The following is a 15908-nucleotide window of genomic DNA, read 5'->3' on the forward strand; positions in this document are numbered from 1 at the left end:
GTGTCGACAATACATTTTGTTTGAAAATTAAGCTCATCTTCTCGGGTGAAAATGTACTACTATATACCTGAAATATTTTTGTAGAGGCACTTGTTTCTCTTCTGCTGAAGTGTTCAAAAAGGCTACTCAGTTTTTTCAACACTTACCAAAATTTATTTTAAGAACCAGTCCCTAATAATCACTAGTTAGCGTGCTGCTTTGTGCTAAGATATTGTGACAACTTTGAGGTTGCTGTTTGAGTTTCTAATGAGAGATGAGCATATAAATGAACATGCCATTCTGGGTTATTTAAGTAACAGAATGTACAAATGTGAAAATATAAACGATTTTACCAGTCTTAAAAACAAAAGAGCACGAAAAAGCTAAAAAGGCTAAAAAAAGCAACTTGAAAATTTCACAGAAGATTCAGCAAACACAAGCTCATATCCTTACAACATGTCAAACTGGCCACTCCGACTAAAACTTATATTTGTTCCTCAGGTTGCAGATCTGGTGACAATGGAGTTCTTTCAGCAAGGAGACATGGAGAAAAAAGAGCTCAATCTCCAACCCATTGTAAGTAGCACTGTGAACAGATCCCATTCAATATTAATAATTTGTAACTGGCTATTAACAATAACAACTGTGGTGGTGTACATGAATGCAAGATAAGTTTAATGCAATTATTTCTCTGATGGGCACCTCCCAGCAGGAGGCAGCATCAAAATTTCTTTCATGAAACCCAAGAAACTACATAGGAGTATGGCAATCCAATTGTCTACAGGCCTACATAGGTTCTTGATACCCTTGAGAACAGTCAAATTTGAAGATGTAATTTTCAAAGCCTCAAAGTTTGTGCTCTTGTATAAAAAAAGCATGAAATTTTGGGGGATGGCTTTTGCTAATTAAGCTAGGACATCCAAATGATTGATACATTTAATCAAATTTTGGAAGTCTATATTTGGCTGAGGTGTGGTGACTATGTGAGGAGCTTTGGCTGGGTTCCATAGACTGAACAAATTGCATCTGCTGAGCACATGAGTAACGACTATTGAACGCCACGAGACAAGGCATAATTATGTCATGCTTCTGGGCTCGTGACTTGTATGACTGTTCCTTGACTTTCGTGCTCAATTAGTATAGGCATACATGTGTGTGGAGCTAGGGGTGTAATAATTTGTGGTTGAATGGTGAAGCGCAGTAAAAAGTTGCTATGAAACTCTCATCTTTTTCTCATTCCATGCACAGAGAATATATTTTACATTTGAATAAGCTTTCCTAATTTTACTGGTGATTTTTGTGCAGGACATGATGAATAGGGAGAAAAAAGACCAGCTTCCAGCGATGCAGCTAGGCTTTATTGATTCCATCTGTCTCCCATTGTATAGGGTGAGTAACAAAATGTAGCCACCGATATTCTGGCATAAGAAATCCCAAGTTTCCTCCAACCTGTATGTGGAACATGGTTGTATGGAAGTTGTGGTGAATTATTAGACCTAGTGCGCATTGTGCACTTGTTAACTAAAATGAACATGTGCACTGGGCCTCAACAAATTCTTTGCTGGTGATGTACACACCCAGGAATTTGGAAAATTTCTGCATTTCACTACTAGGTGGTGCCCCATGAACTAATATTCAAAATTCTTGGTTGACATGAGCAGTGACATACTATATGACCATGTGCAGCCAATAAATAAGCTGAGCCTAGCTAAAAGGGAAAACATTTACCTACATTGCAGCAGAATGGAACCAGTGAACTTCCATTCATATTATACTTGCCGTAGTTCCTTAGTGGCTACGGTGTTGGGCTGCAAAGCACGTGGTCGCAGGATCGAATCAAATCCTGGCCATGGCAGCCACATTTCGATGGAGGCAATATGCCAAAACATCCCTGTACTTAGATTTAGGTGCACGTTAAGGCACCTCTGGTGGTCAAAATTATTCAGGAGTCCCCCACTATGGTGTGCCTTAATTATAATCAAATCGTAGTTTTGGCAGGTAAAATCCCATAATCTCTAACATTCATCTTATCAGCAAGCCCAATCTCCATTCTTTGAAAGCACTCGGCCTCAGCCAAACAGAACCCACCGGCTCATGAACAGACTTATATCTATTATATTGCGTTTGATTTTGCGACTCTGTTATGAAGATAGTGCTTTTAGAACGATGTTTTGGTTGTTTTGAGACTCACGGTTATGATGAGCTTAAAGTGGGGCCTTTGGTAAAAGAGCTGGAATATTCCAGTCAACACCGTGGTTTCTTCACAAATCATATTTGACTGTACAAAATCATGCCCAAATTTTAGCAGTTTCCATAGACTGCTAGTCCTACATCTCATTAATTTGGGATTTGCAGCTAGACATGTAGAAACTATTTCCTCTTTAGAACATTTTAAATGAAGGCCCCTGTGATGTTGACCACTTAATCCTTCCATCTTTGAACCTCAACACTTCTGGTAGGCGGACACTCCCTACAGGTCTCGCTGGGTCAATATCTTGGCATTTCATTATGATGTGCCGAGTCATTTCTGGGCTTCTTTTGCAGCACACACATGCCTCATCCTGTGGTGCATATTTGCTCCGGTATGTTTTCTGTCCTCAGGCATAAGCTCGAGCCTCAAATAGCAAGGCACTTCCCTATGCGTTATCATACAGATTTTCCTGCCCGATTTTTTTCTTGCCATTTTTGTAAATCTCCATGGTCTTTTTTGTTAGCCGGAGCCCTCAATCAGCTAACAACGCCACGTCAGGGCAGCCAAGCATGTGCGGAGAATTACGCTTTTTTTTGCTGGTGAGCGCGCTGAATGGGATGGTCAGAGCAAGACCTGCCAGCGCGCGCAATCGCGGAGGCCATGACATGCTACACAGTGCTATTGACTTGGTCACTTGGCGCATGCACAGGCTTTTGGCGTGATCGAGGTGGAGGGAATGGGCTCTCCCTGGCTCATTGCCACAGTAGAAATTGATAGGGGTATTTGAATAGTGAAATTTTCTAATCAGATCGAATATGAATATTCAAGAAAAATGACTGTTGACTATTGAACCGAATATTGAATGCTTACACCATTTAAAAAAAAAAGTGAAATGAAAAGTTTTGTGGAGTGTGTTTGGAAACAAAAGGTGTGTTTACAATATTTGATACATGTGCACCAGATGAGATACAATATGACCACCGAAGACAATAAAAGTAATGAAAAAGGGAAAAAGCACGTCTCAGATGTATTTAGTAGAGTATAAAGCCCGTTTAATGTGATAAAGGCAATACTGTAGCACAGTGCATCATTTTGAAGGAATCCAAACATGTTGATATGGGTCAAATAAATTGCTTTGCCTAAATCGAGACAGCAAATTCATAGGCTACCTAAGACAATGCATGCTTATTCGACGGTTGGTAGCTGTTTTGCGTAAGGAACCTCCACCATGTGTTTTCTCAGGAACTCAATCGTCTGTCCAACAACTACGGTCCTGCTAAACAAAAATCATTCAGACAAGTTTCCATTTGCATCAGTTTTTTCCCTGTGACTGCAAGAACTGTTTTTGTACCTTATAGTATTCAAATGAAACTATGGGAATTGGCCTTGAGGATGGAGCGTAGGTTCAGGCGTTGATCGAGATGCTGACAACGTGAACAGCGGCCACGCGGTTTCGCTGCTGGGTCAATTTTTTTTGTTATTGTACACCTTTTGTGCGTTTTTCTTTGTTGAAGAGCCCACACATTCACATTGTATTACATAAATTAAAGCTCCAAATTTCTAGTATGTACCATAGAAATAAACTAGCAATTGACAGCTCGCTCAATTTCCAGCTTTTTTTTTTTTTGTTATAAAAGCAGGTGAGGACATTGATGTTTCTGAACGATGCACAAGGACAGTTCATGCTGTATACTGCGACATTCTTTCTTACACAACTGCATGTGGCGCAGAGTCACGTGCTGACTACGCATGAACAAAAAAGTCCAAATTACGCGCATTGTGCCCCGGGAAATACTTTTTTAAATAGAAGAGCATTGTAATCTGCTTGGAGGAGCCAAGCATATGTTGAACCATAGCACTCAATAAAAAGCACATTTCCCATGCTACTAAGCACCTTGTTGCTATGTGCCGAGATGATGACGACATTCATATTAGCGACCGCAGTGTTATTGCTAAATAAACGGTATTGACAAACTCGTTTGATTTGCTATTTTTTCTTCTCAAACACCATCATTTTTGTTCTCCATGGATCCTGGCCTGTGCGTATTATGGTTTATATAGTGATAGTAGCAAGCTGACCTATAATGGCTGAATTGGGAGTTTCAACAGAAACGGTCATACTGCAGAGCTCCTGAAACAAAGTTTTGCCCGTGGGACAGAACTGGTGTGGTGGGGTTCAGCAGTGCAAGCGTCTCTACCTAGATCTATCCCCATTCTTACACACAATGCAACTTGTGAATTGTAACAATCGACTAGCGGGGTGTGTCAACTGAAGAAGTAAATATTTCAAACAATTTCTTATCTGTGGAGCACTCTATATGCTTGAACTGTTTTGTGGCAAAGCAATAACCGCCGTTATTCTTTTGGTTCCAATTCGGTTCAGGTTCAATTCCAGCTAAAATTCAGGTTCAGGTTACGGTTCAGGTACGGTTTGACACCCTGGTTGTAGCTGTAAATCACACTATGTGAAACTTATGATTTCCATCTGGTGCTTGAGTCAAATCTTTAATAAGAACAGCCTTCAAGCACTCACAGCCTCTTTTCAGTTTCCATGCAGCTTTGTGTATTGAAGTAACCCCACAAGGTATTAAAGGTCATGAGACAGCATCTGGAAACATGGGTGCCAGGCAATACCTTGTGCCTCCGTCCACCTTCTCTTGGCTTTCAACTTTGTGAGCCGTGTTTAAATCTGTGACCAGCAAACAACCTGAGCATGGCAGTGCCAATCCTTCTATGCCACTTGGCAGGTTCTGCAATGTGACCGTTTTCAGCAGCGACGTGCAGCAGCCAGTGGAGGCATTGTCATAGCTTTTGGACGTAATGACAAGGAAGATAAATATAGCAGATGGGACGCTAATACATATAACTTAGGAAACAAAATGGAACTTGTACTTCAGGCATATGAGCGGGGAAAACGTAACACACAGGAATATATAAACGAGGTGCTACTGTATGTATTGCAAAGAACTGTAACCATAAAATTTAAGAAGACTGCTTGTGAATGCAGTTATATAGTAAAAAACTAAGGTAGTTACAGTTTTATGCTTTTGTGTAAGGGGGGTTTATATGTAATGTGAATAGTGAAAATGAGTGTCACTTTGCCATATCAGTCACCTACATTATTATTTTTTCTTGCTAATTATATCATTTTTTGGATATTGAACTTTCTAGGTCTTTTTAGGCCAGCTTCATTTCCTCTTACCGAAAAAAAAGTTGACAGTCACTGTTTTTTCAGAAATGTAGCTTTCGTGAACTCTCACTGTGTGCCCAAGCCATATCAGTCGTTACTTTCTGACATAATTTCCAGTGTATTCACCTATTATCTTCAAATGTATAAGTTTATTTTAAAGCTTATTCTATGCTCCTCCATAGCAAGAAAGTTTGCTAGCCAGTCTCATGCAAGTGACATTTTGCTGTTGCTTCTTTTCATTCCACAGTCATTCTCTGCACTGAATGACCGGTTATACCCCCTGCTGGAAGGTGTCGAGCTCAACCGCATGGAGTGGAAACGGCTGGCTGATGCACATGCTGCAGACATCAATGGCGATCGTAGCGATAGTGATGATCCTGATGCCAGGAAAAAAACATAAGGAGCCAACACTCAGCTTGGCCAGCTATGTGGCATGTTCAGTAATCTGCATCATTGTGTTGCTGCACCACATGTCCTCATGGTCAGCAGGTGAAGACAGCTTCACAAGCTCACATGTTCCGCCAATGGGACCTCCAGACCCTTCACCTACAGCTTGGCTGTAGCATTGGTTCAACATGGCTGGCTCGGACCATGCATTGTTACAGTGCCAATCCACGGCACTCCTGACATGCCAAAAACATGCAGTCAGGGCAGACCTGCCCTTCACATACACATAGAAAAAAAATATTCATATACGAGACAAGAGATTTAAGGCCTGTCAATAAATGCCAAGTCCGTATTTTAGTGCAGTGCCATCATGTGATGAAATGACACTGTTAAACACCATAAAAATGAGGATGCTGTCCTGTTTCCAAGTCCTCGTGTGCTGGTGTTCACCATCTATAGTGGCGCTTGCAGTTGAAAAAAAAATTTAAAAAAAAAGACACTGCATCACTGCCTGCAATCACTGGATCGAGTAATGCAGAGCAATGGTATACATGTTTGTTGAGCCATCTCGTATGTTGTGCCTGCAGTGTGGCTGTGTAATCACTTGGTGGAAGTGCATTTAAAAAGCATGTACTTGTGATAAGCAATTTGCAAGTGCACCTTCACTACCATCTTGTGAGAAATTTGAGCTCCATTTTTCCTAGCCAGCAGTATTTTGTATTACATGTTTGACAACTGCTTACCTATGCAGTGATAGTGAATCTTTGTCCCAGAGTGGCTTGGTCCGTGATATGAAAGCAAGCTCACAATCTTTGTTTTCATAACATTTTTTAAAGGTGGCATTGCTGTAAGAGCCTGTTTTAAAGCACCATCACCTTTCACTGACAAGGAGCAGAAATAGCAAGGCCTGTGGCAGATATGCTCTCAATGGACATGAGTTTACAATTCTACATCACTACCAAGCAAAGCTAGCAGCAAGATGCCACTACATACATCTATGACCAATGTTTGAAGCAAGTGTTCAAGTTGTAACACTTGGTCTGCATATTAGTATCAGATCACTTGTTGGACTGTAGCAGTTTGCACAAGGCTACGTAAACTTAATTATATTGAGTAGTGGCGATTGTTTTTCACTGCTCTTCAACTGAGAAATCTAGGCAAGTTAAAGGAAAGTTGCATACATAATTTTATTGAAAAGTCTAGTCTCTGCTTTTCATGAGCAGTAGCATCTTTGTATTAGTTGTATTTTAGTTCAACTGGTGAGCTTAGAGTTGGCGGACGAGTCAGACTGAAGTTTCACCCACAGAGAAGGCAAAGAGTGGATTTAGCACATAGATTGTAATATTATCTGCAAGAAGAGGTTATTGAAGCCATTTTGTCAAAATGTTCTAGTGGAGTTTTCTAATTATTCCAGAGATGTAACCTGTTCTCAAGACATGTACTGCACTTTCGAATTAGCACAGCCTCCCAAAAACCACTCATGCAGGTTTATATGGCCAACTGCCTGCTTAAAACAGGCAACCAGTTTCTTTAAAATAATAGAGAAACTGCTGTGAAAATCATGTACATCGATGTTGTTGAGAGACTAGCTATTTTTTCAAGATCACTTGTGGCGAATTCGTCAAATGGCACTGGTGTGCACCGGAGCACCCCAATTTGTCGTTTCATCCAATCATCGTCGCCCCAGGGTGCCCCGCTGTGCACTGGTGCAATTTGCTGATTTTGCTATTATATTGAACACAGAGCTCAGTACAGACTGGTATCATTTTATTAAACATTAGACAGCCCAGGTGGTGGAACTGAGAGGCGGGAAATTTTTTCAGGATACATGCTCTGTAGAGTGTTCCACATAAAGCTCGCTATAAAGCTGTTGTTTCTGGAATTGTGCTGTTGAATTGTAGTTGTGATGCTTTTCTTTGTTTTCCTTTTTACATTCAAAGTTTTTCCACTGTTTATGCGTTACTTGTATCAGTAGTGTGGGCTGTGAGAAAAAAAAGTTGTGAGGTAACTGGAGCCTGTTGGAACAGATTTTACCTGAATCAACTTTTGTGTTCCACACTGCGAATCATCACAAAAAGTTGCACCATGTTTGTAATCTCTCAATTTTCCTTGTTCTGCCAGAGAAGGTGCAGGAGGACTCAAGTGTACATTTTTCTTAGATTCAACCTAGAAATGAAAGTTGACCTAAAGTAGCATTTTATACTGCTTTATGTCTTTATTAATTTCTTATCCGTTGCACCGAGAGGTTGATCCCAATGACAATGGTGGCATGGCAGCATCCAAGCCAATGATATACGGCAACAGAATGAAAACAATGAATGTATTGCTACAAAATGCAGTCCCTAGTTTATTCTGAGTTGTGAGCATAGTAATTCCACTTTCTCAAGTTTTTTTCTGTAGCTTACAGATTAATGCACCCTGTCAAGCATGCAATGTCTGCAGCTGCCATAATGTCCTTCACCATGTCAAACCTCTAAAGCAACACCACCCTTCCTCTTATCTTTTCGTGATAGATGTAACACTGAAAGGGAAGCTTAAATGAGTCTTTGTGTTTCTTTTCCCTCGTAAAATTGCTTTTCTATCTCTGAAATTTATCACTTGCGTCCACCTTAAAGTGCATGACAGGTACTGCATAGCACAAGAAGAAAGTTCCTTTTTCTATTTAGCCTTAAACATTACATAGGTGCGTTTGGTACCATCTTTAACTTGGACTATGTGCCAGTACCTATTGTGCTATATAATTAGCATAAGATTTATTTGGTGTCAACCTTTGTTCCCTATGTATTTTTAGTGATGCATGCAAGGCCTGTACATGGCACTTGTAGACAGTGGTCCTTGAACACTTGTTGCAGACGGAAAAAAACATTTGGTTTGTTTGAGCCCAGACTTGAAAACTGGTGTTTCTGTCCATTAGTTTGCCCGTCACTTGTTACCTATGAACTGACTTTATGATGGCACTTATATTATACAGTTGTATATGTATAGTGTTTAAATGTCATGATGTCTTCTCTTTGTATTTCTAGTATGATGCATTCTTATTTATTTCCTTTGCAGCAAGCTGCTTCTTTGCTCTCTCAATGTTCACAGACATGCTGCTTTGTACATGTGACTTTATATGTATGTGCACTGTAAAGTTGCTATGTTTGTGCCTCATCTGTACATAGTCTTGCCATGTCTCAGTGATCGATTGGCACTTCTCTACCTCATGTACGGAGCATTTTTACACTGTGAGAGCCCACGTATCATCAGCGGCGAGAGATTCGAGGCTGTCTTATCAAAATGTGGCAATCAGTGTACCGTATTTTCCGGTGTATAAGTCGCGGCTTTTTTCTCTGAATTTTTCGTAGGTGCGTCTTATAGAACGGTGCGACTTATATACATTTTTTTTTCGGAAAAAAGCTGGCATCAAAATCTGATTGGATTTGAATCTGAAAGGTCACGCGAAGCGTGCTGGGTTGACTTCTGGCAGTTGCTACGGTTTGTGTGCGCGCTATGGAAGTACCGGGTTCTTTTCGTGGTCGAGTTGCCGAGCGCCGTGCGAGAAGGACGGAGCAGTGATGCAAACGGCGGCAGGCCGACCGCGAGTCGGCAGACTCCAAAATTTTCGCGTCTGCAAATCGCTTTCGCGATACGGTACGCGCGTGTTCCGCAGCGCAAACTACGCAGTTGCTACCAGAGCAACCCGCCCTCGTCCCTCCCGCGCTAGCTGCCTTCCCGCTTTCCCCCCTTGTGCGCGATTCGGTTCACCTTCGCATGCTTTCACTCGAAAATGCAGCATACTGTGTGTGGTGACGATGTTATTGCCCTTATGCGGAGCATCGTGGCGACCACGATGGCAGAAATGCGCCTGGTGACCATATCATTGCTTGCGCGTGACCTGCTTTCACGAAGTGAAATGTCACGGTATATTTTTTAATCGCTTACCGAACGAACAGGTGCATCTTACACGCTGATGCGACTTATATACATGTTTTTCTGGAAAACTGCCGTTTTGAGGGGGGGGGGGGGCGACTTATACAAAGGTACGGCTTATAGAACGGAAAATACGATAGTTATTATAAATCAATATTAGCAAAGAATAAGCAGGCGGTGCTGGCAATCTTTGAACATTCTAATGCAGCTTATTTATTATGAAACACTGAATGAAATTCTGGAGTACTCCATGCACTTTCTTCATCTGAGGAATTTGTCATAAGAAAATGAGAATGAGTGACTGCAGGTGCCCCATAGGATCTCACTGAATGTTTATCATACGCTCACAGTTTCGAGAGTTAGCAAATATTTTGTTATTTATATCAGCTGACATGGTCAGGTTTGACACTAGTATGACAGTTAATAGTATACTGACATGCTTGTAAAGCACTTGGAATAACATACTTTGGCACGAAGCATGACTGACAAATTTCAAGGCAGCCAACTTGAGTAAATGAACTGCTTGACTTAGTGTTATTGATCTTTCAAGGTACATTTTAATGTTGCATTAACCTAATGAGTGCATATTACTCTTATTCCCAAAATTGTGTATGACACGAAATTTAACGTACACTGACTTATCAGTTGTATACTCCTTACAAGCTTGCCACATGCATCTGCTGTCGCTTTCTTGGTTCAACTGCATTGAATTTTTTTGTGTGTGTCTGTCTGTTTTGCCATGGGAACCCTGGCATACTCCCACTGCAAAGATATATATATATAGACTGCACTATATGGTGTTGTTTCCTTTGTTTCTCATGTAATGTGCACCCTTAATGAGCTACTACTACTGCTGAATGCATAGGAGCAGTAAAATGCCTGACTTGGAGACAAAAGCAAGAACAAATGAGCACAATGGCATCTTGAGGGAGCAAAAGAAATTAAGGATTGATTTGAAAATGCACTTTTATTGAGTAGTGTCCTATCTCAAAAAAATGTACTGTCCTCGATGAATGGTACATGGATACAAAGTTTTGGAAAGTGACAATGAGCTATTTGCAGCCAAGGTCGTGCTTGAACCAACCTATTGTGCAATTTTTTTTATTTTACTATAGACGCAAGAACTGAAAAACAGAGAAATGTATCATTATACACTTGTAGCTTTGTTGAACTGCAAATGATGAGCAGAGTAATAAGCTGATCAATGTAGCAGAAACCAATGAACACAACTGGCTTACCACAAAGGTCAAAAACATATAGTACAGAAAGTAGCAAACTCTGTATTTCTTTATAGGAAATCTGATATATTAACGTTGTTCACAAGATCACCAATTTCATTACAATACAGTAAAAACATGAGTTTCAGACAGTCCATTCATGTCACGTCCTCTTCATAGGTATAATGTTCTTATCATGTAATATGTAATTGTAATAATTTGTAATTTAAGAATGGAATGTGTACATACCAATGTACTTGCATGTGTGCAGGTTTCTTTCTTATAAGTAAGCATTGATGAATGCTTACTCATTGTTATTTCCTTGCTACAAATGTTTTCAATGACAGATTTTTCTAAATTCCATGCTGGACTGTTCATTCATTGTTCAGTGTTTGATAACCAGGTCTCTGTAGTCTATATTGTCGTGGAAATATTGCCTGAATGACTTTCAAGTTCACAAAATATGTTTCATATATATGTCTGCCTAATGTACATTCTAGTGCAATATCTAACAAAGCTGTGGCATTGCTGCGTTGTGGAACAGGAAGACAGTGTTCACTATGTTGGGTTAAAAAATGAACTTCTGTGACTATGTATTTTCAATACATTCTGGGTTCGACATCATTTGCCGCAATATAGATTTGACGCAAACAAGGATCAAGCTTTTGGTCGGCGTCTCTGCAGAAGGAAATTTCTGAAATTCTAATGTGTTCTATTCAGTTCATTTTATTCCATGTTAGTTTCGCCTCTAAGCATTTATTAAACCTACAGGTGTACTTATATTTGATCCTAAGCTAGCTACCATTCAGAGGGATGTGAGTCTTAATGTTCTCACAGTTTGGAAACCTGTAAACACCATTTTTCCCTATAACAGTTGCCTTTCATAGTGTCCGTGCTCTTTTTGGCTTTTCCACCATTGTCCAATCATTTTGCCATCTTACAAAACAAAAAGATGTTTCGCAAAAGCTGTAGACTTTTGCAGTGCATAGGCCAGCTATCACAGCAATGTTATTGTGACAATCTGTGCTGCTGGGGAGAATGCATTTTTGTTTAGTTGGCTCATTTCCAAATTGCACGTGTAGGTCATTTCTAGGCTTCCTAACAAAATGTTCCAGACGCTGGAATTCTTTTTTTCATGTCATTCTTCGAACTGTATTCTCATTAATCACAACTTTCTTTTTTCTTGCTCAGCCTTATTGGAGCATATTTTACATTGTGTCACATGTACATATTATAAATACTTGACACCCACCTTTGAATTGGCTCATCCTGTCGTTACTGCACCAGCAACAGGAACACTTCTTTGCCCTTGCTGCAAGTCAATTTGCACTTGGTTTTCATTTTGATGCTTGCACATACTGTAGACCAATATGTTGTGTCTACCAGCATGGCTATGCACATGGGTTCGAGAGAGAGTTCAAAAACTGATAGTTACATTTGTTGCCAGCTGCAAAAGACAAGTTTGTAAGCACAGCACGGCCTTTCAGACATGCCACATGTTGAGCCTAGCTGTGCAGAACCCACACTGTACAGCACTTGCCCACAGCAAGCAATAGTAGCATTGTGGTGTGAGCACCATACGTATCTGCACATTGCCACAACACATAGCGTGAAAGACTGAATATTCTTGTGACACTTCGCCCCTTCCCTCCCCCTGTCTTATTCTATGTGTTATAAATTATCCATGTTCAGCAACATTTCTACTGTTACCAAACATGTATTTATTACTGTTTAATCTACAAATATACTGTTCTCTTTTCATGTGTTCCAGTGGTATGTGCCTCGTGTCTTCTACATGTGAAAATTTTAAGAATATATTGGATTGGTGGATATGTTCATGCTTTCTTTTTGTTCTACATGCTGGAGGAAATTGTTTTATTAAGTAACCATGGAGCCATTCAATTGTATTTCTACTCACTGTTCGCGATGTTCTTCTAATGTCTAAAAGAGTGTTGGATCTCACTCCTCTAAAAAATTTGTTGGCTTTTCTCTACGAAAGATCATTCAGGAAATTCTGGAGCTATTCTTCATTCTGAATTAAGTTACTGCCTTAGAGTTCAAAAAAAAAAAATTGAGGAGCCATTCCAGCCTGTGAAGGTGGTTGACCGGTGAAGCTGCTATGGTGGTATAAATTATGCTGGTATAGAGTTTTGTTGGGATGTAACTATACATGTAATTATGTATATGTCATTTATGTGAAATACAAAGAAATATCAGGCGTGCACTACGTCACGCACTGTCATCATACATACACAGAGCTACCACTGAAGGGCTTTTATGATGCTGCACTAAAGCTGCAGGTGCTGTCGACGCTGCTGCGACGAAGCACCGTTTAGATGCAGGTGGCCATTAAACCGAGCCTCAACGCGAGCGACGATATGTGTTGACCGGGGCACAGTCCAAATGAGTACACGAAACAGAACACATTTGTTTGTAATTTGCAGTTGAGCATATTTCCTAGTTAATTAGCCGAATGATGTTTGGAAGGACTAGAGTTTTATTCTAGCGGACAAACATGGGGCTGTCCATTTCCCTCCTATAGATGCCCATGTATTGACAGCAGATGGAATTCCACAATATACAACTTCACTGTGAACTGCGTAATTATGAAAAGTAAATGAAACTCAGCGTAATGTTAGAGTCGTTCTAGCGGCTAATTTTTATATAATTTGTTTTGGGATAGTTTCAATAAAGCAAGAGTTACAGCCATTTTCTGTAACCATACTCCCTCCTTACATGCCCATGTATTGACAGCAGATGGGAAATCTGTAACGTGTACAACATCACTGTGAACTAATTAATAAAGACAAGTAAGTGAAACTCAGCGTAATGATAGAGTCGTCTTAGCAGCAAATTTCAGTATTTTTCCAAGATACCTACATTAGTCAGAGCTAAAGAGCATTCGTAATAAAGTTGGCTTTGCTGCAAAGCATTTTATGTTCGCTGCCACAACTTTTCCGTAGGGTAGCCGTAGACCTTCACTGTAAAAAAAGAAACGGACAGAACAGGTGGCAGCCCAAAGGAGTTATACCCTGGTGAATGGCCGGATGTGGAAGAACTTCTTGGCAAAGGTCTGTGCAGCTAAAGCATTCATGTTTTCAATGTGAAGGTGTGATATGTCACATTTTGAAAATGACAGTGTGGCATAAATTTGGACATACTTGTGCAGTCACTTCCTTCCCATGGCTGAGCTACTCGCAATACAGCACAGCTTCCATCAGGTCCCTCAAGTTTTGACACATCAATGTTCCGCTGCCAGGTTGGTCTCCAAAGGTACACACTCCTTCATGTTGAAGCAACACAAGAAGCTGAAGGGACACATTAATCTGGTAAACTAAATGGTTGCCTAATGTTATGGCAGGGTAAAGACAGAAAACAAAAAGCTATGTAAGGTACAAGAAAATTCCAGTTAGAAAAGTAAGTGGAAAGAATTAAGTCACATGATGGCTTGTTCTACTCCTTTAGATGGGTTTTGCCCCTAGACCCCAAAGTCATGGAATTCTGCTGGTCTGTCTACAGTCAGTGAAAAATTTTTGGTGCAGGCCGACTCTGCCCTTGTGAGGAGTAGCTGGGCAAAAGGAAGGCTATACAGGCCTGTACATGGCACGCTGCACCTTTCCCAAACCTTTAATTAGGTCGACTTGCACGATAGAACAAAACAGATGGTGACTTGCAGTACCCTTTTTCAATGTGGGTGCCAGGTTCTGCGGTACAAGAAAAGATGACTTTGGCTGCACCCCGTGTTTCTGTGCACCATATAGTATAGTGGTGCTAGGTGCCCACAGCAGAACAACCAAACGAGACCAGCTGCATTTTGACTCGCTGGGGACACTTTCTTTGAAGCATTGTCCTGGCCTAGGAATTATATAAGGCATGGGCTGAGCAGCTCAAGTCGCATCACTTTTGACACGCATATGACCTGTGTCACACCATGATGCCAGCAACTGTCACTCGTTCGTTGTGGACACACAGCATGCTCACAGCTGGTCTACTGCCTTTGGCACACTCTGAACAGCTTCTCCAGGAACAGGCAGATCTCAAATGGCTGGGGAATACATATTAGCTTGATGTAGATACAAATACTTAGTAGGAGGGAGTAGAACACGGCGCTCGCTCTGTTCCTGCTCCCTCCTACTAAGTCTTCCACTTCACTCTAATATATGTACCCCCTAGACTCAAACCAACTGGCCCAGCAACATATGCTACTCGAATGGCTAGTACACCCTTTTCGATGGTCGTGAATGAAGTGACTCGCAGTACATAAATGCTGGGGCAGGAATCGTTTGAGAAACCCTCAAACCTCCCACAAAACGGCAAACACCAGCTGAGACATTTCATTGATATCTTACCTTTCTTGTACTTAATTAATTGATAGAGAAATGGAGTTCTTGGTGAATGCAACTCCATCAAAAGCATCCATTCTTTCAAGACATCTGTCAAAACTACATCAGTATAAAATTATCTGTTTCAATCTTTTCTGAGGCACTGTAGGTTTCTTCTCTCAAGGACAACTTTCGACGAGCATAAAGGGTGGGGTGTTCCTCCCTGTCATCTTCTAGCAGACTCTATATGACTCCCTTCCCTCTATTACTAGTGTCTATTACTAGTGTTATTACTAGTGTCATCGTATGATAAATTCTCTAGAATAATCTAGCGTTCAACATAGCAGTCATGAGATCAGTATACCTCGGAAGTCATAAAATGTATTTTCATTCACTTAATTGAGTGTACCTATTCTGACCCTCACATTTAGGGCATGTCTGTCATTGGCCTCACAATCTAAGAAAAGTTGGGTACATAACGCTGGTAATATTCCACAAATCCCAGAGAACTATATCCTTTTTATTTTGCAGCAGAGGAGAGTGAAAACACTTCTGTGAAAACACTATTTTTCCACATTTTGTTAACAAATTGGAGCTTCGGACCTCTGCGGAATGGTGCATTAGTTATGCATATTAAGTGGTAAACATAGTACATCCAAAATTTAAATTGAGTATTAGTGTGCCTTGGATATTTTGTCCAACCCAAAAGA

General features: G+C 40.6%; 1 protein-coding gene across 4 annotated transcripts in view; it reads left to right on the top strand.

Moving 5' to 3' along the window:
• Positions 1–12712, top strand: part of Pde11 (Phosphodiesterase 11) — a 675281-nt gene extending 662569 nt beyond the window's left edge. For all 4 annotated transcript variants that reach the window (XM_075687737.1, XM_075687742.1, XM_075687750.1 and 1 more), the window contains 3 exons: positions 481–555; positions 1285–1368; positions 5608–12712. In XM_075687737.1, the coding sequence (XP_075543852.1) occupies positions 481–555; positions 1285–1368; positions 5608–5760 (312 nt within the window). In that variant the 3' untranslated portion in view covers positions 5761–12712. The remainder of the gene's footprint in view (positions 1–480; positions 556–1284; positions 1369–5607) is intronic.
• Positions 12713–15908: the final 3196 nt, after the last annotated feature.

Source organism: Dermacentor variabilis, chromosome 1 (assembly GCF_050947875.1).
Source record: "Dermacentor variabilis isolate Ectoservices chromosome 1, ASM5094787v1, whole genome shotgun sequence".
Taxonomy (NCBI): domain Eukaryota; kingdom Metazoa; phylum Arthropoda; class Arachnida; order Ixodida; family Ixodidae; genus Dermacentor; species Dermacentor variabilis.